The sequence below is a fragment of the Salmo salar genome, chromosome ssa03 (assembly GCF_905237065.1).
Source record: "Salmo salar chromosome ssa03, Ssal_v3.1, whole genome shotgun sequence".
NCBI classification, from domain to species: domain Eukaryota; kingdom Metazoa; phylum Chordata; class Actinopteri; order Salmoniformes; family Salmonidae; genus Salmo; species Salmo salar.
This window is the reverse complement of record NC_059444.1, coordinates 15,219,404-15,242,460: the sequence shown is the minus strand read 5'-3', so window position 1 is coordinate 15,242,460 and position 23,057 is coordinate 15,219,404. Positions and strand designations below refer to the sequence as shown.

The 23,057-nt window shown below is 44.2% G+C and overlaps 1 protein-coding gene across 2 annotated transcripts in view; it reads right to left on the bottom strand.

Annotated features, from left to right (window-relative positions):
- LOC106599001 (microtubule-associated serine/threonine-protein kinase 3) overlaps window positions 1-23,057 on the bottom strand; it is an 80,535-nt gene that overhangs the window by 7,201 nt on the left and 50,277 nt on the right. For both annotated transcript variants that reach the window (XM_014190039.2, XM_014190038.2), the window contains 20 exons: window positions 22,865-22,940; window positions 21,147-21,356; window positions 17,529-17,630; window positions 17,104-17,236; window positions 12,868-12,935; window positions 12,497-12,582; window positions 10,716-10,924; window positions 10,235-10,373; window positions 9,684-9,816; window positions 8,645-8,810; window positions 7,357-7,458; window positions 6,338-6,460; window positions 5,385-5,506; window positions 3,698-3,879; window positions 3,161-3,282; window positions 2,753-2,944; window positions 2,185-2,411; window positions 1,627-1,749; window positions 989-1,125; window positions 303-490 (listed from right to left, as the gene is read on the bottom strand). In XM_014190039.2, the coding sequence (XP_014045514.2) occupies window positions 303-490; window positions 989-1,125; window positions 1,627-1,749; window positions 2,185-2,411; window positions 2,753-2,944; window positions 3,161-3,282; window positions 3,698-3,879; window positions 5,385-5,506; window positions 6,338-6,460; window positions 7,357-7,458; window positions 8,645-8,810; window positions 9,684-9,816; window positions 10,235-10,373; window positions 10,716-10,924; window positions 12,497-12,582; window positions 12,868-12,935; window positions 17,104-17,236; window positions 17,529-17,630; window positions 21,147-21,356; window positions 22,865-22,940 (2,840 nt within the window). The remainder of the gene's footprint in view (window positions 1-302; window positions 491-988; window positions 1,126-1,626; window positions 1,750-2,184; window positions 2,412-2,752; window positions 2,945-3,160; window positions 3,283-3,697; window positions 3,880-5,384; window positions 5,507-6,337; window positions 6,461-7,356; window positions 7,459-8,644; window positions 8,811-9,683; window positions 9,817-10,234; window positions 10,374-10,715; window positions 10,925-12,496; window positions 12,583-12,867; window positions 12,936-17,103; window positions 17,237-17,528; window positions 17,631-21,146; window positions 21,357-22,864; window positions 22,941-23,057) is intronic.

The window sequence follows — 23,057 nt, the reverse complement described above, 5'->3', positions numbered from 1 at the left end:
ATATAAAATATATTTTGATTTGTTATAGTTTTGATGTCTTCACTATTATTCTACAATGTAGAAAATAGTAAAAAAATAAAGAAAAACCCTTGAATGAGTAGTTGTGTCCAAACATTTGACTGGTACTGTATGCCATTAAATCCAAAGCTTTGGCATAACACACGTTTCTTCAAATACAAATTTACTTGGTCTACCACAAGGGTTGAAACATTGTCAAACGCCCACTTACCAACACAAAACTATGCACGGCACAAAATGGTGGCCTAGTTTCGATCCAATAAAGAGGCAAGCTAGCAACTCACCTCCAGACTGGTCGGGGGCGGGGGAGCGGCAGGGTGTGGATGGCCCAGGTGAGAGGCTCTGGGTGGGGGAGCCAGACAGGCTGTCACTGGAGGAGACCGAATGTTGGAAGCCAGAGGAGAAACTGCGACTGCTCTGCATGGGAGGAGGGGTGTGCTTGGACAGCTTCTTCCAGATGCTACGTCGTCTACTACAGGAGAGAAATGGGATTCAATGAAAAGGCTGTGGGTATACAGGCTTTCAGAAATCAGTTATTAGGCCGATTGGGTATTAGATGATTTTTATAATACTCTGATATATGATTATGTGAACGCAAAACATGGCAATGTTTGCATTCTGTGGCACAGAATTAATATTTTTTACAAATGGCACCCAATAGAGGAGGGCTTTTTGTCTTATCTACCATGACACCCAGATAGCAGGCACTACAGTAGTGGTGACTGGAGTAACTGTTCCTCATATAATGGAGAGCCCTGTAATGTTCTGTCTTCCCTGTGGCTCAGTTGGTAGAGCATGGTGTTTGCAATGCCAGCATGGTGTGTGCAATGCCAGGGTTGTGGGTTCGATTCCCACGGGGGGCCAGTACAAAAAAATAAATAATGCATGAAATGTATGCATTCACTTCTGTAAGTCGCTCTGGATAAGAGCGTCTGCTAAATGACAAAAATGTAAAATGTTCTGATCTTACCTGTCCTGGCCATCCTTCCTCTTGCTCTTCTTGCTGCGTCGAGCCATCTTGCTCTTGTAGCTGGTCTTCCTGGCTGGGCCCACCTTAATGGAGGTGTTCTCCAGGGCCGTGGTCTGCAGCGTCACCTTGCTGCCACTCTGGGAATAGAACGGCGATTGTTTTACTGGGCACCAAATGTTCTATGTAGGATAGAGATTGCATATGGAATATATATTTCCTGCTTATAGAACAGTGATCACTGATTTGTAACAGGATTGCACAGGTGAAAGTAACAGGGTCTAATATGGCCACCTGTCACAGGGGTTGGACGACAGGGACAGGGACAACTGCAGTGGGGTTAATATTGACATGGGCAATATAAGGACTGAGGAATTTCTTGGGGTTTCTTTTCAGGGAGACTGGTCTTGAGAAAGGCCTTGTGCTGAAACGTTAACCGGCTATATCCTCCGGTCTTGTTTCCTTTGTCATTTTTGGGGACAAAATGTAGTCATACTGTTTATATCAGAAGGTAGCAAGGAATGAAGGAAGGTAGGAAAATAGGCAAGACAGAGAGAGACAGAGAGAGCGACAGAGACCAAACAAAGAGAGGAAGAAGGAGTATCAGGAAAGCGTGATGGTCCTCTTCCAGTGGGTCTCACCTTGAGAAGCAGCTCCACCACCTCAGTGTGCACCAGCCCCTGGACCGACTCCCCGTTCACGTGGGTGATGAGGTCACCAGCCCTCAGGCCCGCCTCGTGGGCCGGAGTGCCCTCCTCCACACACTACAGGAACACATGAAGAATAACCAACCAGAATGTAACCCTGACTGCTTTTGCATTTATCAATGCTTTCAGAACAAAATGTAAAACAAGACGAAATAATATGTTGGCTATAGAAGAAACCGTAACAGACTGGCACGCGAGCTAACAATAATACTAGTAGATTAAAACCAGCCAGACATTTGGTATTTGAAAGAACAAGTGTTGTTATAAACAAATATTACACATAATGAAATAACTAAACAACACAAACCAATACCAGACCACACAGATAGTTCAACCAGACAGTAAAACCAAGTCCCAATACTGCAGCAGTACTAGGAACCATAGAGATACATACTTGAGTGGCCTGTTCCATGAAAATGTCCCTGACCAAGATGGCCACCCTGTAGTCATGTTGTCTAGTGATCTATTTAATTCTGTGGCAGGAACACTTACCCAGACCATGTGGTGCACGGTGTAGACGTCCAAGTCCCCCATGTAGACGCGGATGGCGCGCAGGGCGAAGCCGAACCTCTTCCCAGAGCTGTGGATGACCACGGGGGGGCGCAGGCTGGTGATGCTGAGGGACAGGTCTCCCCGGCTTGGGGACGAGTCCCGGGATGAGGGGTTGGAGGATAGGGACAGCGACGACTTGGGGCTGCTGGGGAGACCGTCCGTGGTGTCTGGGGGTATGGAGAGAGAACACGTTAGGATTGAGGAATTTCTTGGGGAATTTAACAAAGTATAAGTCAGTAAAAGCATATCAATCATATAGGTTACAGGGCATTGTAGGCTACATACACAATACAGTGGTGTTGTTAGCATTATGCTAACCTCTGAATAGAGTCAGTGGCTGCATCTCAAATGCTTGGCCCGTATAAACGGCAACTTTTGGCCATAGCTCTGGCCAAAAGCAATCTACAGAAATGTATGTTACCAGGAATACGGTACCGTTTGAGACTTGACCTTTCTTAACGTCTGAGTATACTGGTACAAGCTAGCTAGCCCTGGTGGTTTAATTTACCTGGGGTGATGATGAGGGACAGGCCTGAGATGGAAGCTGACTTGGGGACCTTGCAGGCCGCCGGGGGCCTGGGCTTCTCGGGGGTGTCCAGCTGGTGCCCGATGCGGCGGGACGCCCCACGCCTGTAGGAGGGCCGCGTGCCTGTGCTGTTACTACGGAGACGGATACGCCGCAAGTTGGACACTACCCCGTCTGAGAGAGGAGGGAGAGAGAAAGAGAGAGGGTTGGGGGGATAAGTGAATGTCTAACAGTGCACGCTAGAGTATGGGCATTCTTCTCTTTTAGTAATGTAAGCCCAGTACAAATCGCACAAAATCTGTATGGGTGTTTACTTTACGGATATGACTGTGTCTGTGTGTATAGGCCTAAACACATTTGTGTGTGTTAACCAGTGCAATCTAAACTCACCCTCTTCCTCAGCTGCGATGGCGAAGCGTGGCATGGTGTCCAGGCTCTGGGTGCTGTTCATCACCAGCGGACTGGCACTCCTCTCTGACTGGGACGAACTGGAGGAGGCCCTGGGACGCAGGCTAGAGGACAGGAGGGAAAGAGAACAGAATGAAGTGTGATTTCTCCCTTATAACCACACACTGTTAGGAAAAAAAGGTGCTTATCTAGAACCTAAAACGGTTCTTCGGCTGTCCTCATGGGAGAACCCTTTTTGGTTCCAGGTAGAACCCTTTTGGGTTCCATGTAGAACCCTTTACACACAAGGTTTTATATGGAACCCAAAAGGGTTCTACCTGGAACTAAAAATGATTCTGCCTGGAACCAAAAAAAGATGATCCTATGGGGACAGCCAAAGAACTCTTTTGGAACCCTTTTTTCTAGGTGTATAAAAGGCAAATGTAGCAGAATTCTGTCGATGTTTTAGCTAGAGCTAAACTTGTCTCACAAGTACACACCAAACATAGTGTAGTCTGAGGCCCTTTCTCTGTCTCTCACCTTCCTCTGTGGCCCTCCGTCCTCCGGTCCCCGCTGGCCACATGTTTGTGTCCCTCTCCTGGGGAGAGGACACCCCTTCCATCCCACCTCTCCTCCTTCTCCTCACTGTGGCTGCGGTCCGACGACGACAGGCTCTGATTGGATGGCGTTGACGTGGACAGGTGCTCTGTGCTGCTGTACACCTGGGGGGCACAAAGAGGTCAGGGGTCAGAGAAAAGGTCACAAAAAAGCCCAGTGAGATGACAAGCATGCTTTTTAAGGGTGCAATATGCAGAAATCACTCCGGCATATTCTGGTTGCTAAATTATTATAGTTAGCCTAATTTCACAAAACAACCAATGTATAGTGTAGAGCAGGGCTCTCTAACCCTGTTCCTGGAAAGCTACCATCCTGTAGGTTCATACTCCAACCCTGTTCCTGGAGAGCTACCCTCCTGTAGGTTCACATTCCAACCCTGTTCCTGGAGAGCTACTCTCCTGTAGGTATTCACTCCAACCCTGTTCTTGGAGAGCTACCCTCCTGTAGGTTCATACTCCAACCCTGTTCCTGGAGAGCTACCCTCCTGTAGGTTCACATTCCAACCCTGTTCCTGGAGAGCTACTCTCCTGTAGGTATTCACTCCAACCCTGTTCTTGGAGAGCTACCCTCCTGTAGGTTTTCACGTCAACCCTGTTCCTGGAGAGCTACCCTCCTGTAGGTTTTCACTTCAACCCTGTTCCTGGAGAGCTTCCCTCCTGTAGGTTTTCACTCCAACCCTGTTCCTGGAGAGCTACCCTCCTGTAGGTTTTCACTCCAACCCTGTTCCTGGAAAGCTTCCCTCCTGTAGGTTTTCACTTCAACCCTGTTCCTGGAGAGCTACCCTCCTGTAGGTTTTCACTCCAACCCTGTTCCTGGAGAGCTACCCTCCTGTAGGTTTTCACTCCAACCCTGTTCCTGGAGAGCTACCCTCCTGTAGGTTTTCACTCCAACCCTGTTCCTGGAAAGCTACCCTCCTGTAGGTTTTCACTCCAACCCTGTTCCTGGAGAGCTACCACCCTGTAGGTTTTCACTCCAACCCTAATCTATTGCAGCTGATTATAATAGTTAGCTTGTTGATAAGATTAACCATTTTAGTTACAACTGGGGTTGGAGTGAAAACCTAGCTCTCCAGGAACAGGGTTGGAGTGAAAACCTACAGGAGAAAATATAGAAATAACGCACATAGAACAGGGCTTTTCAGGCACGAAGATAGTAACTTTGCAGAACGACATCTCGGAACGCACAACTCGTTGATCCTTGTCACGGATGGGCTACTGCAGCTGGCCGGGTTCCACTCCTATCAGCTAAAAACAAGAAGCAGCTCCAATAGGCACGCGATCACCAACACTGGACAATTAAGGAGTGGAAAAAAATTGCTGGTTCCTGTTGTGTCATGCTGATGGCAGTCAGGATTTGGGGTAAGCAGCATGAGTCCATCCTGCCTGGTGTCAACAGTACAGGCTGGTGGCGGTGGTGTACTGTTGTGGGGAATGTTATCCTGGCACACGTTAAGTCCCTTGATACCAATTGAGCAACGATTGAACACCACGCCCGAAAAAATCAGGCTGTTCTGGAAGCAACAGGTCCGACCCAGTACTAGATGGGTGTACCTAATAAACTGAAAAGAATACATCTGAACGATATGAATAGTTGTTAGGTCATTTCCCACCTTGCTAAAACGATGTGCCACGGAGGAGAACTGCTTGAGCTCCAGGGACGTATCTTCGTCACAGGTCTCATCATCATCATCATCATCTTCCGAATCCAGGTGGCTGTACCGCTCAGACCGGGCTGAAGAGCAACAGAGACACACATTAGTACAAGTAGGGTTGGAAAACTACCAGTAATTTACAAAAGTTCTTTGTAACTTTGGTAATTAACTAGAATTCTTTGTAACTTTGGTAATTAACAGGTACTCTATGGCAATCTATGGTAACTTCGGTAATTTATACTTTAAAAATGTATTCATATAAAATAATCTTAATCTGTGTCCATATCGTCCATGAGTTTCAAGATCATATATCATGGTTCAAGAGAAAATAGCCTAAAAAATTACATTTTCAATTAACTCCGCAACTCTTCCAACAATTGACTTTTTTCACGTCTGCCACCAGTTTGGTGCCAAAACATTTACAACAAAGACATATTGACATGGTAAAATAAATAAAAGCATGTAAAAAATATTAAGGATATTTAATGCTGAAACTTTCATATTAAACACAAACGATGATGGGTTATATTTAGGGTACTGTTTTACAGCTTAGTCATTCTATTTTAAAATCATCATATTTTATTGTTTCAAATCTTAATTTACATATTTTATTATGTTATGAAAATTCCATAACATTTGTAAATATTCCAGTAGTTTAGACTATGAAAAGGTACCAGTAATATACCCTAAATACAAGTCAAGAAAGGAGCAGCAGCATACTACACAGATTAGGTTAAATTGGCCCTAACCCCTGACCCTGGGTCAGATATTTTATCACCCCATATGATTAAGATTAGGCTGGCGGGTAAGGAATTCTGACCCTAGATCTGAGGTTAAGACCAACTTATAAACTTCAGTACACAACCACATTTAAAATACTCCCAATGAGAATGGTAAAGCTCGCCACCTACTGTCAAAGTAACTGGTGTCATCCTCAGTCTCCAGTTGGGGGATAAACTCAGCTTTCTGTCGTAGCAGTCCGTTCCAGTCCAGACCCACAAAGAACATGTGCATCTTGACCTCTAGTGTTCCCCCTGGGAGTAACATGGGGATGCATGATTGTATCATCGATTTGATCAAACTATTCATCAATATCATCAACTGAATACACTAAACATTAGGAACATCTTTCTCATATTGAGTCCCTCTTTTGTCCTCAGAACAGCCTCAATTTGTCAGGGCATGGACTCTACAAGGTGTCAAAAGCGTTCCACAGTGATGCTGGTCCATGTACCATACCCCATTTAAAAGCACTTCACTGAAGTGGATTTAACAAGTGACGACATCAGTAAGGGATCATAGCCTTCACCTGGATTCACCTGGTCAGTCTATGTTATGAATAGAGCAGGTGTTCATAATGTTTTGTACACTCAGTGTAGTCAAACCCACATCACTTTAGGTGGTGCATATTTGGTTCATCTCATCAAACCAACTTGGTGATTAAAACAACTATTATGACATTGAACCATTTCAGTAATCTGAAGGGGCTCCCGAGTGGCGCAGCGGTATAAGGCAATACATCTCAGTGCAAGAGGCGTCACTACAGTCCCTGGTTTGAATCCAGGTTGAATCACATCCGGCCGTGATTGGGAGTCCCATAGGGCGGCACACAATTGGCCCAGCGTCTTCCGGGTTTGACCGGGGTAGGCAGTCAATTGTAAATACGAATTTGTTCTTAACTGACTTGCCTAGTTAAATAAATAAACATGTAAAATTGTATTGTGTGTATTTATTGATCTGTGGCAATGATATTGGTCATGTCCCTAAATAGAACTATCTTGTGATAACTTCTTCAAAAGTCTCAAAAAAGTATCCAAGAAGTGACTTGTTCAATCAGATACTTCTAAAGTGTCCTAACATAATACTGTACTGACATCATACCCAAAATAAATACATGTATTTTTATAAATGCAATAAAGTAGCCACCCACCAGTCCCGAGGCGGTCTAGGGGGCTTTGTCTCAGCAGCCTGGTGATCAGGTCCTGGGCATCAGCAGGCAGGGTGTCCTCCCCCTCAGGCCAGATAATGTCATCTGTGAAATACACACGTTTTGGAATACAATTTAATCTGAATTACACACAATACAACATGAAACATTTGGCAATAGTTCAAACAGACTGGTAGTTGTGAATTGTGACATTGGTGACAAGACGTTCTTCTTGACATTGGTGACGAGACGTTCTTCTTGACATTGGTGACGAGACGTTCTTCTTGACATTGGTGACGAGAAGTTCTTCTTGACATTGGTGACAAGACGTTCTTCTTGACATTGGTGACGAGAAGTTCTTCTTGACATTGGTGACGAGAAGTTCTTCTTGACATTGGTGACGAGAAGTTCTTCTTGACATTGGTGACGAGACGTCCTTCTTGACATTGGTGACTAGACATCCTTCTTGACATTGGTGACTAGACGTCCTTCTTGACATTAGTGACTAGAAGTTCTTCTTGACATTGGTGACTAGATGTTCTTCTTGACATTGGTGACTAGATGTTCTTCTTGACATTGGTGACAAGACGTTCTTCTTGACAAGACGTTCTTCTTGATATTGGTGACAAGACGTTCTTCTTGACATTGGTGACAAGACGTTCTTCTTGACATTGGTGACAAGACGTTCTTCTTGACATTGGTGACAAGACGTTCTTCTTGACATTGGTGACAAGACGTTCTTCTTGACATTGGTGACGAGACGTTCTTCTTGACATTGGTGATGAGACGTTCTTCTTGACATTGGTGACTAGACATCCTTCTTCACATTGGTGACTAGACATCCTTCTTGACATTGGTGACTACAAGTTCTTCTTGACATTGGTGACAAGACGTTCTTCTTGACATTGGTGACTAGAAGTTATTCTTGACATTGATGACGAGACGTTCTTCTTGACATTGGTGACTAGAAGTTCTTCTTGACATTGGTGACTAGACGTTTGAAAGACACCTGGGAATGTGTGCCTATCACAGAGTCAGACAAGGTAGAGGGGGTGCTTGGATCAAAAAGACAGAGAGCACCATGCAAAAGTGGCAATCAATGGCCAAATATAAGAGATGCACCCTCTAGCTTTTCTAACTGTAATGCATATTTACTGGATCTATTTGACCAGTCAGAGCCACGTTTACCCAAGCCTGGATAAACCAAAGTGAATGATTAAAACAATAATAAACATAGCATTTAGTCTAATTTAACCAGGCTAATGTATCCCATTAATGAGATGACTCTCACCATTGACCACTTGTCCGAAGAGCTGTTCGGGCGTGTCCCCGAAGAAAGGCACACAGCCCACCAGGAACTCATAGAGGATGATGCCCATAGCCCACCAGTCCACCGGCTTCCCATAGCCCTGCCTCAGGATCACCTCTGGGGCGATGTACTCTGGAGTACCACACACCTGGGACAGAGAACCAGAAGAAGGGAGGATTTAAGAATGGACATTGGATGATAAAATGAGTATAGGGCAGGTAGGTAAACAGAATGAGAAGGTATAAGAGAGAGACAAATAGAGAGCGAGAGAGAGAGAGAGATGGAAAAAATCTGATCAAGGAGAGAGAATAAGAAACAACAGTGAGTGAAATTTAAAAACGGCAAAAATTGAGAGAAAGAGGACAGAGAGAGAGATGGAGAGAAAGAACACACAGCAGAGAGAGAGAGATGGAGAGAAAGAGAAGAGAGAGATGGAGAGAGATGGAGAGAAAGAGAAGAGAGATGGAGAGAAAGAGAACAGAGTGAGAGAGATGGAGAGAAAGAGAACAGAGAGATGGAGAGAAAGAGAAGAGAGATGGAGAGAAAGAGAACAGAGAGAGAGAGATGGAGAGAAAGAGAACAGAGAGAGATGGAGAGAGAGGACAGAGAGAGGACGGAGAGAGAGAGGACAGAGAGAGAGGACAGAGAGAGATGGAGAGAGGACAGAGAGAAATGGAGAGAGGACAGAGAGAGGACGGAGAGAGGACGGAGAGAGAGAGGACAGAGAGAGGACGGAGAGAGAGAGGACAGAGAGAGAGGACAGAGAGAGGACAGAGAGAGATGGAGAGAGAGGACAGAGAGAGGACAGAGAGAGATGGAGAGAGAGAGGACAGAGAGAGAGGACAGAGAGAGATGGAGAGAAAGAGAACAGAGAGAGAGAGATGGAGAGAAAGAGAACAGAGAGAGATGGAGAGAGAGGACAGAGAGAGGACGGAGAGAGAGGACAGAGAGAGAGGACAGAGAGAGATGGAGAGAGGACAGAGAGAAATGGAGAGAGGACAGAGAGAGATGGAGAGCTCACCTGTTTGTCTATAAACTCCCTTGTGTCCTTCTCAATGTGTCCCTCATACAGGTTGGTGGTCATGTTCATCAGGCCGATCTTGGACAGGCCAAAGTCAGTCAGCTTGATGTGGCCCATGGACGTGATTAGCAAACTACGCAGGAAGAAAAATACATTAGAAATAATTGACCGTCGAACAAACAGAAAGCTGGATAGTGAACAATGCCGAAAAGCCTTTGTGCAAAGAAGGTCCAGAATGTATGGAATACGCTATATATACACCTATAACCAGCCGCTCCTCTTCAAATGGCCACTTTGAAAAAATATATAAGCCTAGTACTGAAAAAGAATCCATCAACTCTATAGCGGTAGGCAAGTGGAGGCTGCTGAGGGGAGGACGGCTCATAACAATGGCTGGAACGGAGTGAATGGAATGGCATCAAACACCTGGAAACCATGTTTGATGTATTTGATACCATTCCACTCATTCCTCTCCAGACATTACCACAAGCCCCTCCTCCACAATTAAGGTGCCACCAGCCTCCTGTGCGGTAGTTAGGTTTCACACTGACTTGTCAGGTTTGAGGTCTCTGTGTACGATGCCGTAGTTGTGGAGGTACTCCAGTGCCAAGACTGTCTCCGCAAAGTACATCCGGGTCATGTCCACTGGCAGCGGGCCAATGTTCTTCAACAGGTTGGCACAGTCCCCACCTGAGGAAGATAGCAAATAGAATGGAAAAGGCTGACAGCAACAAGCATGAGAGCCTACTTTGATTTGTGTGCTACTGCGACTTGATGCACCTGAGCTCAATTTTGAGCCTCATAGCAAAGGGTCTGAATACTTATGTAAATTAGGTATTTCATTTTTATATACATTTGAAAACACTTCTAAAAACCTGTTTTTGCTTTGTCATTATGGGGTACTGTGTGTAGATTGATGAGAGGAAAAAAATATTGTATACATTTTAGAATAAGGCTGTAACGTAACAAAACGTGGAAAAGGGGAAGGGGTCTGAATACTTTCCGAACTGTATATCTTAAGCAAGAACCTACCTTCTACATACTCCATGACCATGCAGAGGTGGCGTCTCGTCTCGAAGGAGCAGAACATGGAGACCACAAAGGGGTTCTCAGCGAAGGTCAGGATGTCCCGCTCCACAAACACCTGCTGGATCTGGTTCCTCAGCATCAGATTCTGCCGGTTGATCTTCTTCATGGCAAAACGCTGCCGGGTCTCCCTGTGCCTCACCAGGAACACAGCACTGGGACCATGGAAAAGGAGAGAGAGAGCCAGAGAGAGAGACAGAGCCAGAGAGAGCCAGAGAGAGAGCGAGAGAGCGAGCCAGAGCGAGAGCAAGAGAGAGACAGAGTGAGAGAGAGCCAGAGAGAGAGCGAGAGAGAGCCAGAGTGAGAGAGAGCCAGAGAGAGAGCGAGAGAGAGCCAGAGAGAAATCGAGAGAGAGCGAGCCAGAGAGAGAGCGAGAGAGCCAGAGAAAGAGCCAGAGAGAGCCAGAGAGAGCCAGAGAGAGAGAGCCAGAGAGAGCCATAGAGAGAGAGAGTGAGAGCCAGAGAGCGAGCGAGAGAGAGCCAGAGAGCAAGAGAGAGCCAGAGAGCCAGAGAGCAAGCGAGAGAGAGCCAGAGAGCGAGAGAGAGCGAGAGACAGAGAGCGAGAGCCAGAGAGCGAGCGAGCGAGAGCCAGAAAGCGGCGAGTTGGCGACCGAAAGCGGCGAAACCAGAGCGACGGCGAGAGCCAGAAGCGGCGCGCGAGCCGAAAGCGGCGAGAGCCAGAAGCGAGAGAGAGCCAGAGAGAGAGCCAGAGAGCGAGCCAGAGAGCGAGCCAGAGAGCGAGCGAGAGAGAGCCAGAGAGCGAGAGAGAGCCAGAGAGCGAGAGAGAGCCAGAGAGCGAGAGAGAGCCAGAGAGTGAGAGAGAGCGAGAGAGCCAGAGAGCGAGAGAGCCAGAGAGCGAGAGAGAGCCAGAGAGCGAGCCAGAGAGAGAGCGAGCCAGAGAGCGAGCGAGCCAGAGAGCGAGCGACCGAGAGAGAGCCAGAGAGCGAGCGACCGAGAGAGAGCCAGAGAGCGAGCGACCGAGAGAGAGCCAGAGAGCAAGCGACCGAGAGAGAGCCAGAGAGCGAGCGACCGAGAGAGCCAGATAGCGAGCGACCGAGAGCCAGAGAGACAGAGAGCGAGCCAGAGAGAACGAGACAGAGAGACAGAGCGAGAGAGACAGAGAGAGAGCGAGAGAGAGAGCGAGACAGAGAGCGAGACAGAGAGCGAGACAGAGAGAGCGAGAGACAGAGAGAGCGAAAGACAGAGCGAGAGACAGAGAGAGCGAGAGACAGAGAGAGCGAGAGACAGAGAGAGCGAGAGACAGAGAGAGAGACAGGTTGCTTCTTAATGACAGTATTAAGTTAACTCTTCTGCACTGATGTGAGAGAGCATGATCAGTAAGCATGTATCATATTGCTTTTGCCATATTTTGTTTCCAGATCAGTGCAAATGAAAGAGAGGAATCAGTCTTCACAAAGACTAGTAAAACACAATCTCTGTCCAGAAACAACCTCTAGTCCCTACCCCCTAGGCACTGTGGAGATCTCAGACGATTGGACCGATGTACATAATATGTCGCAATTTGTCCTCACAGCACTAACAATATTTGGACAGGCATTTGGGCAGTGTGTCATAAACATTGGTGTGACATTTGTTGAAGAAATGTTAAACTGCCATTTTAGCCAACTGTATGGCACCACACATTCACTTTCAGTTTCACTTCCCCGTTGAGCACACTCACATTTCCTCAAAGACAGAGACCGCTCTAAAATAAGAGCTCTTCCTCACCCATAGGCCCCGTTGCTGATGAGCTTGATGGTCTCAAAGTCGCTCTCTAGTGGTTTCCTGCGAGAAGGAGTGCAGGCTGCCCGGTTCTGAGACACAAAATGAATGAACAAAGCTATTTGACCCGAACACAAACAAATTTGCCAGGCCGGAATGGCTAAACAAGCTGTGTAACTGTCGCAGTTATGTTTACGTTTAAAAGAGCTTTCATGAGCTTTGTTCTATGCATCTCATCCAAAGCCAAGCCAACTCAATTCTGGAACATGCTAGTAATAGGCCTACACAGTACTTGCTACACTATGCTAATACAATGCTTTCCATCACTATGATCTAACCATCAAGGCTGAACTTGTAACTGTTTCTGGTTGCCTTACCTCAGTGTCGTCGGTGTCTCTGCAGGCCGCTCCGTTCCCAGGACTGGTCTGCTCCAGATGGACCATGTCTACGGTACAACAGCGGTAGAGAGACCATGGTCAGGCACCAAACAGAAGGAAACACCCAAACAAACTGCCTGGATAATACGAGACACTCATTTTCTGTAGTAAAAAAAACATTCAAATGTTTATGTTGCGTGCCTTGATGAACATGACCCTTGCACTGTCACGCTCTTCAACTCAGTGTGATCCCAAGTTGATCTACTGCATTGTCAGAGACAATATGGGAGAATCACTAAGCACAGCATCTTTTCAACAAGTAGCCGCTTGGCCAGGTTTCCAACTAAACCTATAGTGCTTCAAATTAAGAGATAGTGGTTGGTTTGGAACTGAGCCTGGAAACTTAAGGGGAAGACAACCCTGGTATGTACCAGGAAGAGCAACAGAAATAGCCCAAAGGCCGGCAGATGACGATATTGATCTGGTATTGACCGGTTTGTGCCTAAAGATTCTCCATTCAGGCTTCACATGCATTGATTTCCCCCATAACTAGATTTAATGGTGAGAAGGGGGATAAAAACGGGGAAAATATGCATACTTTCTTAACTTCTTATGGCTGGAATCCTGGTAACAGGATCGATAGACAACAGCCAGTGAAAGTGCAGGGCGCCAAATTCAAACTACAGAAATCTCATAATTAAAATTCCTCAAACATACAAGTATTTTACACCATTTTAAAGATAAACTTGTTGTTAATCCCACCACAGTGTCCGATTTAAAAAAGCCTTTACTACGAAAGCACACCAAACGATTATGTTAGGTCAGCAACTAGTCAAGAAAAACACAGCCATTTCTCCAGCCAAAGAGAGGAGTCACAAAAAGCAAAAATAGAGATAAAATGAATCACTAACCTTTGATGATCTTCATCAGATGACACTCATAGGACTTCATGTTACACAATACATGTATGTTTTGTAGAGGTCGACCGATTAATCGGAATGGCCGATTAATTAGGGCCGATTTCAAGTTTTCATAACAATCGGTAATCGGTATTTTTGGACACCAATTTGCCGATTTAAAACTTTTTTTTTTTACCTTTATTTAACTAGGCAAGTCAGTTAAGAACACATTCTTATTTTCAATGACGGCCTAGGAACGGTGAGTTAACTGCCTTGTTCAGGGGCAGAACGACAGATTTTTACCTTGTCAGCTCAGGGATTCAATCTTGCAACCTTACGTTAACTAGTCCAACGCTCTAACCACTTGCTTTACATTGCACTCCACGAGGAGCCTGCCTGTTACACGAATGCAGTAAGAAGACAAGGTAAGTTGCTAGCTAGTATTAAACTTATCTTATAAAAAACAATCAATCAATCATAATCACTAGTTAACTACACATGGTTGATGATATTACTAGTTTATCTAGCCTGTCCTGCGTTGCATATAATCGATGTGGCGCGCATTCGCGAAAAAGGACTGTCATTGCTCCAACGTGTGCCTAACCATAAACATCAATGTCTTTCTTAAAATCAATACACAAGTATATATTTTTAAACCTGCATATTTAGCTAAAAGAAATCCAGGTTAGCAGGCAATATTAACCAGGTGAAATTGTGTCACTTCTCTTGAGTTCATTGCACGCAGAGTCAGAGTATATGCAACAGTTTGGGCCGCCTGGCTTGTTGCGAACTAATTTGCCAGAATTTTATGTAATTATGACATAACATTGAAGGTTGTGCAATGTAACAGGAATATTTAGACTTATGGATGCCACCCGTTAGATAAAATACGGAACGGTTCTGTATTTCACTGAAAGAAAAAAACGTTTTGTTTTCGAGATGATAGTTTCCGGATTCGACCATATTAATGACCTAAGGCTCGTATTTCTGTGTGTTTATTATATTATAATTAAGTCTATGATTTGATAGAGCAGTCTGACTGAGTGGTGGTAGGCACCAGCAGGCTCGTAAGCATTCATTCAAAAAGCACTTTCGTGCGTTTTGCCAGCAGCTCTTCGCATTGCTTCAAGCATTGCACTGTTTATGACTTCAAGCCTATCAACTCCCAAGATTAGGCTGGTGTAACCGATGTGAAATGGCTAGCTACTTAGCTGGGTGCGCTAATAGCATTTCAAACGTCACTCGCTCTGAGACTTGGAGTAGTTGTTCCCCTTGCTCTGCATGGGTAACGCTGCTTCGAGGGTGGCTGTTGTCGATGTGTTCCTGGTTCGAGCCCAGGTAGGAGCGAGGAGACGGACGGAAGCTATACTGTTACACTGGCAATACTAAAGTGCCTATAAGAACATCCAATAGTCAAAGGTATATGAAATACAAATCGTATAGAGAGAAATAGTCCTATAATTCCTATAATAACTACAACCTAAAACTTCTTACCTGGGAATATTGAAGACTCATGTTAAAAGGAACCACCAGCTTTCATATGTTCACATGTTCTGAGCAAGGCACTTAAACGTTAGCTTTCTTACATGGCACATATTGCACTTTTACTTTCTTCTCCAACACTTTGTTTTTGCATTATTTAAACCAAATTGAACATGTTTCATTATTTATTTGAGGCTAAATAGATTTTATTGATGTATTATACTAAGTTAAAATAAGTGTTCATTCAGTATTGTTGTAATTGTCATTATTACAAATAAACCCCCCAAAAAATAATCGGCCGATTAATCGGTATCGGCTTTTTTGGTCCTCCAATAATCAGTATCAGTGTTGAAAAATCATAATCGGTCGACCTCTGATGTTTTGTTCGATAAAGTTCATATTTATATCCAAAAATCTCAGTTTACATTGGCGCGTTATGTTCAGTAATGTTTTGCTTCCAAAACATCCGGTGATTTTGCAGAGAGCCACATCAATTTACAGAAACACTCATCATAAATGTTGATGAAATTACAAGTGTTATGCATGGAACTTTAGATAAACTTCTCCTTAATGCAACCGCTGTGTCAGATTTCAAAAAAGCTTTACGGAAATAAGCACACCATGCAATAATCTGAGTACGGCGCTCAGACACAAAAACAAGCCATGCATATATCCGTCATGTTGGAGTCAACAGAAGTCAGAAATATCTTTATAAATATTCACTTACCTTTGATGATCTTCATCAGAATGCACTCCCAGGAATCCCAGTTTCACAATAAATGTTTGTTTTGTTCGATAAAGTCCATCCTTTATGTCCAAATACCTCCTTTTTGTTCGCGCCTTCAGTTCACAAATCCAAATTCACAACACGCAGGCCAGACGAAAACCAAAAAAAATCCATTACAGTTCAAACGATGTATAGAATCAAACTTTAGGAATCAATCTTTAGGAAGTTTTTATTAAAATCTTCAATAAGGTTTCTACTGGAGAATTCCTTTGTCTTTAGAAATGCAATGGAACTCAGCTACCTCTCACGGGCGCACGCATGACTGAAGCTCATGCCCTTCTGGCAGACCTCTCACTCAATCAGCTCTTATTCTCCCCCATTTCACAGTAGAAGCCTCAAACAAGGTTCTAAAGACTGTTGACATCTAGTGGAAGCCTTAGGAAGTGCAATATGACCCCACAGACACTCTATATTGGATAGGCCAAGACTTGAAAAACTACTAACCTCAGATTTCCCACTTCCTGGTTGGATTTTTTCTCAGGTTTTTGCCTGCCATATGAGTTCTGTTATACTCACAGACATCATTCAAACAGTTTTAGAAACTTCAGAGTGTTGTCTATCCAAATCTACTCATAATATGCATATCTTAGCTTCTGGGCCTGAGTAGCAAGCTGTTTACTCTGGGCACCTTATTCATCCAAGCTACTCAATACTGCCACCCAGCCATAAGAAGTTAATGAAACACCATTTCCCACCACCATGGTAGTGGTTAATGCTACTTCCTGTTGTTGTACCCTACGCAACATACAGGACTAGCATTCCTAAATGGAACATTGTGTTTTATTAAGAAAGTATGCATATTTTCCCAGTTTTTTCCCCCTTCTTGCCTTTAAATCTAGTTAAGGAGAAAATCGATGCCTTTGAAGCCTGAATGGAGAATGTTTTTGGTACGAACCGGTCCACGGGGTTGCGAGGGTAAGACGGAAACATCTCAGGAAACCCTACAGATACCTTCCAATGGCTGGTCATGCTTTAGCCAATGTTTAGATTAGATAAATCTGTGAGGTCCATCCTTCTTTTTACCACTGTGGGATTCTAATAGGATAAGGAAGCCCTGTGGTACTGTACCTTCCAGAGGGTCTCTGGTGAGGCCCAGCTGGCTGATGATGTAGCGCGGGATGTCTGTCTTGATGACCTGGCCCACCTTGGCGTGGCCCTCGGCTGCCTCCAGACGATGAAGGAACTCCTCTGGGTCAAACTCCTATTGGGGTGAAAAGCCAAGAGGAATATGGGTTATTATTATCATCATTTACATTAAATAGATAAGTATATATAAACCAGGGTTATTACAGTTTTATAACCCTGTAACAAGCTATCAAGTACACTCAGTGGTGGAGTACTTTACACTACCTCAATGTACTTAACCTATGAAAAATAATTAACATCATAGAGACTGGGCAAAATGTATCTTGGTCGTTCTGTATCATATTAGTTGTGTTGGTTGGCAATTGCTTTACGGAGCACAACTTCCTGAAAGAGTCTGTGAATCTTACCAGACATTCCAGTAACCTGGCTGGCCTGGAGATGATGATGAGAATCTTCTTCACCAGCTTAATGATGACGGTCACCTCCTCGCTCTCGGATCTCTCGTACGCCTGATGACCAAGATAAAACAATACAGATAGAGACAGGTTATATGCCTGACATATGCCATAGTTACTCATGACAGGGCAGTGATTTGTATGAAACACTGGCTTCAAAACATTACCTTGTGATACTTTGGCTCTTCCGTAACAAAATAATGAGTGACTGTTCTCACTTATGCAAAGATTAGGGTCAAAGAGAGTTCTTTGAACGGCTTCTCATTAGTAATCTGTTAGTACTTGGTTTGTCTATATTAGTGCCTTCTACTGCTGCAATCGTGTAAGCGTAACTTACTCAATTTCACTTACAATTACATTGCAGCATTTTTAAGCCTGAGTATCCAGGCGTGAGAATTAACTTTTTGAAAAGTCCAATTTACAATATTCTACTAACTCGATGCTTTGACAAAGTGATTGTGATAGGGGATCAGAGAGTACTGAGGATCCTACAACACAGTCTAATGTGAGGGCACAACAAAGTGTACATTCAATGACAAGGTTGCATAACACTGTAATTCTGTCCAGGCTGTGGTGCTTTTTTAGGAAAGAGCACATCTTCGGCCTTGGGACAAAAACTGACCCATTATAAGATGACTCAATGTTCTTAAAAACTCTGAGATGCATCCTATATTTAAAAAAACAAATGACCATACTTTCCTAGTTTACATTAACTACGGGGAAAAACTCAGCCAAAAAGCTCTAACAAAGCAGAACATAAAGGTAAGCCATTGTATGTAGAGCAATGGTCAAGCATTGGAAAGTGACTTAATAAGCCCTAGTTACGCAATCACAAGCAAGACTGGAGAGATCCATCTAATGTAAAATGGCAATTGCACCAGCGCCGACTAATAGTCTAGATTAGAATCCTAGTGTCACGCCCTGACCATAGTGAGCCTTTTATTCTCTATGTTGGTTAGGTCGAGGTGTGACTAGGGTGGGTAATCTAGGTTGTCTATTTCTTTGTTGGCCTGGTATGGTTCCCAATCAGAGGCAGCTGTTTTCGTTGTCTCTGATTGGGGATCATATTTAGGCAGCCATTTCCCCACTGTGTTTTGGGGGGTTTGTTTTTTGTGTAGTTGCCTGTGAGCACTCCAGAACGTCACGTTTCGTTTGTTCTTTATTGTTTTGTTTGTGCTGAAGTTTCACTTTATAATAAAGATGTGGTACACTGTGCCTTGGTCCAGTTCTTACGACAACCGTAACACCTAGCACTTTGAGAACCTATCAAACGTCAAAGTCCAATACAATACAAAAATACAACACTGAGGACATTGGAGGCTTTCCAAAGTGCGATCAACGCAAAAACATTTATCTAAAAAAAGAAGACAAATACTGCAGGAAACAATGCAGAAAACATTTGGTTTGAAGGGCCATTTATTTTGTGTCTCACATGTCATGTGACGTGATCCAGTGAACCTTGGCTAATAACACATTCACAAATTGGGGGTGGGATACCAGTGACATCTCAGTAACCTGTCAGTGAAAATACACCAAAAGCAGCAGTGATTTAGCAAGATGCAGTATCTTGAGGGAAAAAACTTTAAACACAAAATTTGACTCAGTCGGGGTATCTCGACACGCAGCAATAATTTCCTCTACAAACCTATCATGGAGGAGGGAAAACACCCTCAATCTGAACGCAGGCCAACTCCCTCCCTGTTGCAATTTTCATTGAACATTCGTACACACTGAATCAGACTTTTAGCTGACTCATTCAGTAGAGAGCCAATAGAAATGGCAGAGCTCCTCAGACCACAGCAATTTGACAGTGCCTAAAAGTTCCATCTCTGAGTACACTCGAGTAAATCTATGAGAGCCTACCTTGTGCATACAGTTGAAGTCGGAAAGCTACATACACCTTAGCCAAATACATTTAAACTCAGTTTTTCACAATTCCTGACATTTAATTCTAGTAAAAATTCCCTGTCTTAGGTCAGTTAGGATCACCACTTTATTTGAAGAATGTGAAATGTCAGAATAATAGAGAGAGAATGAGAGAATGATATATTTAAGCTTTTATTTATTTCATCACATTCCCAGTGGGTCAGAAGTTTACATACACTCAATTAGTATTTGGTAGCATTACCTTTAAATTGTTTAACTTGGGTCAAACGTTTTGGGTAGTCTTCCACAAGCTTCCCACAATAAGTTAGGTGAATTTTGGCCCATTCCTCCTGACAGAGCTGGTGTAACTGAGTCAGGTTTGTAGGCCTCCTTGCTCGCACCCTTTTTCAGTTCTGCCCACAAACGTTCTTTAGGATTGAGGTCAGGGCTTTGTGATGGCCACTCCAATACCTTGACTTTGTTGTCCTTAAGCTATTTTGCCAGAACTTTGGAAGTATGCTTGGGGTCATTGTCCATTTGGAAGACCCATTTGCGACTTAGTATTAACTTCCTGACTGATGTCTTGAGATGTTGCTTCAATATATCCACATATACACATTTTCTTACCTCATGATGCCATCTATTTTGTGAAGTGGACCAGTCCCTCCTGCAGCGAAGCACCCCCACAACATGATGCTGCCACCCCCGTGCTTCACGGTTGGGATGGTGTTCTTCGGCTTGCAAGCCTCCCTCTTTTCCTCTAAACATAACGATGGTCATTATGGGCAAACAGTTCTATTTTTGTTTCATCAGACCAGAGGACATTTCTCCAAAAAGTACGATCTTTGTCCCCATGTGCAGTTGCAAACCGTAGTCTGGCTTTTTTATGGCGGTTTTGGAGCAGTGACTTCTTCCTTGCTGAGCGGCCTTTCAGGTTATGTCGATATAGGACTCGTTTTTACTGTGGATATAGATACTTTTGTACCTGTTTCTTCCAGCATCTTCACAAGGTCCTTTGCTGTTGTTCTGGGATTGATTTGCACTTTTCGCACCAAAGTATGTTCATCTCTAGGAGACAGAACGCGTCTCCTTCCTGAGCGGTATGACGGCTGCGTGGTCCCATGGTGTTTATACTTGCGTACTATTGTTTGTACAGACGAACGTGGTACCTTCAGGTGTTTGGAAATTGCTCCCAAGGATGAACCAGACTTGTGGAGGTTTAACATTTTTTTCTGAGGTCTTGGCTGATTTCTTTGGATTTTCCCATGATGTCAAGCAAAGACGCACCGAGTTTGAAGGTAGGCCTTGAAATACATCCACAGGTACACCTCAAATTGACTCAAATTATGTCAATTAGCCTATCAGAAGCCTCTAAAGCCATGACATACATTTCTGGAATTTTCCAAGCTGTTTAAAGGCACATTCAACTTAGTGTATGTAAACTTCTGACCCACTGGAATTGTGATACAGTGAATTATAAGTGAAATAATCTCTCTGTAAACAATTGCTGGAAAAATGACTTGTGTCATGCACAAAGTAGATGTCCTAACCGACTTGCCAAAACTATAGTTTGTTAACAATAAATTTGTGGAGTGGTTGAAAAACGAGTTTTAATGTCTCCAACCTAAGTGTATGTAAACTTCCGACTTCAACTGTATATTGCATTATACTTTAGCTTAGTCATCCCAAAAACATTCAGCCTACCTCATGCAGTAGCTTCTCCAGGTTCTCCTGTAGCTCTATGAAGTAGCGTGAGGTGACCAGGCCCATCTGGGACTTGTCTAGGCAGTCTCTGGCCAGCTCCACTAGCTGGTGCTGGATGAAGCCCAGCACGCCGTCGGCCAGGGGCAGGTTGCTGTCTGGGGAGCAGTCGGCGAGGATGTCCAGCAGACGGCCCTCCATCTGGGCTGTGGCCTGGAAAATCACATTACATTTAATGATAAACTTTATCTAAAGTGCATTTCACAAATACAGTGAATTCGGAAAGTATTCAGAACCCTTCCCCTTTTCCACATTTTGTTACGTTACAGCCTTGGGTGAAATTAGATTTTTTTCTGTCCCGTCGATGTGGATAGGGGGGTGCTCCCTCTGCTGTTTCCTGAAGTCCGCGATCATCTCCTTTGTTTTGTTGACGTTGAGTGAGAGGTTGTTTTCCTGACACCACACTCTGAGGGCCCTCACCTCCTCCCTGTAGGCTGTCTCGTCGTTGTTGGTAATCAAGCCTACCACTGCAGTGTCGTCTGAAAACTTGATGATTGAGTTGGAGGCGTGCATGGCCACGCAGTTGTGGGTGAACAGGGAGTGCAGAAGAGGGCTGAGAACGCACACTTGTGGGGCCCCTGTGTTGAGGATCAGCGGGTGGAGATGTTGTTACCTACCCTCACCACCTGGGGGGCAGCCCGTCAGAAAGTCCAGGACCCAGTTGCACAGGGAGGGGTCGAGACCCAGGGTCTCGAGCTTAATGACGAGTTTGGAGTGTACTATGGTGTTAAATGCTGAGCAGTAAATCGATGAACAGCATTCTTACATAGGTATTCCTTTTGTCCAGATGGGTTAGGGCAGTGTGCAATGTGATTACGTTGTCTGTGGACCTATTTGGGTGGTAAGCAAATTGGACTGGGTCTAAGGTGTCAGGTAGGGTGGAGGTGATATGATCCTTGACTAGTCTCTCAAAGCACTTCATGATGACAGAAGTGAGTGCTACAGGGCGATAGTCGTTTAGCTCAGTTACCTTAGCTTTCTCGGTGGTGGCAGCATCATGCTGTGGGGATATTTATGAGCGGCAGGGCCTGGGAGACTAGTCAGGATCAACGTAAACGATTAACGGAGCAAAGTACGAAGAGATCCTTGATGAAAATATGCTCCAGAGTGCTCAGGACAGAGTGCTCCAACTGGGGCGAAGGTTCACCTTCCAACAGGACAATGACCCTAAGCACAAAGCCAAGACAAAACAGGGGTGGTTACTGGACAAGTCCCTGAATGTCCTTGAGTGGCGCAGCCAGAGCACAGACTTGAACCCGATCAAACGTCTCTGGAGAGACCTGCCAAGCTTGCAGCGTCATACCCAAAAAGAGTCGAGGCTGTAATCGCTGCCAAAGGTGCTTCAACAAAGTACTGAGTAAAGGGTCTGAATACTTATGTAAATAGTTTATTTCCTTTTATTAATTTTTTTATTTATTTCAAAACATTTCTAAAAACCTGTTTTTGCTTTGTCATTATGGAGTAGTGTGTGTAGATTGATGAGGGAAAAAAACAATTGAATCCATTTCAGAATAAGGCTGTAACGTAAGAAAATGTAGAGAAGCAGATCAAAGTGAAATATAAAAGTAAACAAGACGAACGTATTTAGATCAGACGTGTACATGATGAATCTATTGATGTGCTAGGAAAAGCAGTGTGGCGAGTCAGGAAATAACACCTACCTTGGGAAAGCGCTCTTTGTAAACGTGATTCATCATTACAATCTCATTATCAAAGGTGCCACATGTCCGACCAGGGCTAGAAGAAGAGAAGACAATCACAGTCCAGTTCTTCATTAGAGTACGAATAATCTTAGCGTTAGAACTTTCAAACAGAATAGAAATTCAAAAGTAAGCACAAAAAAACATATCAAAT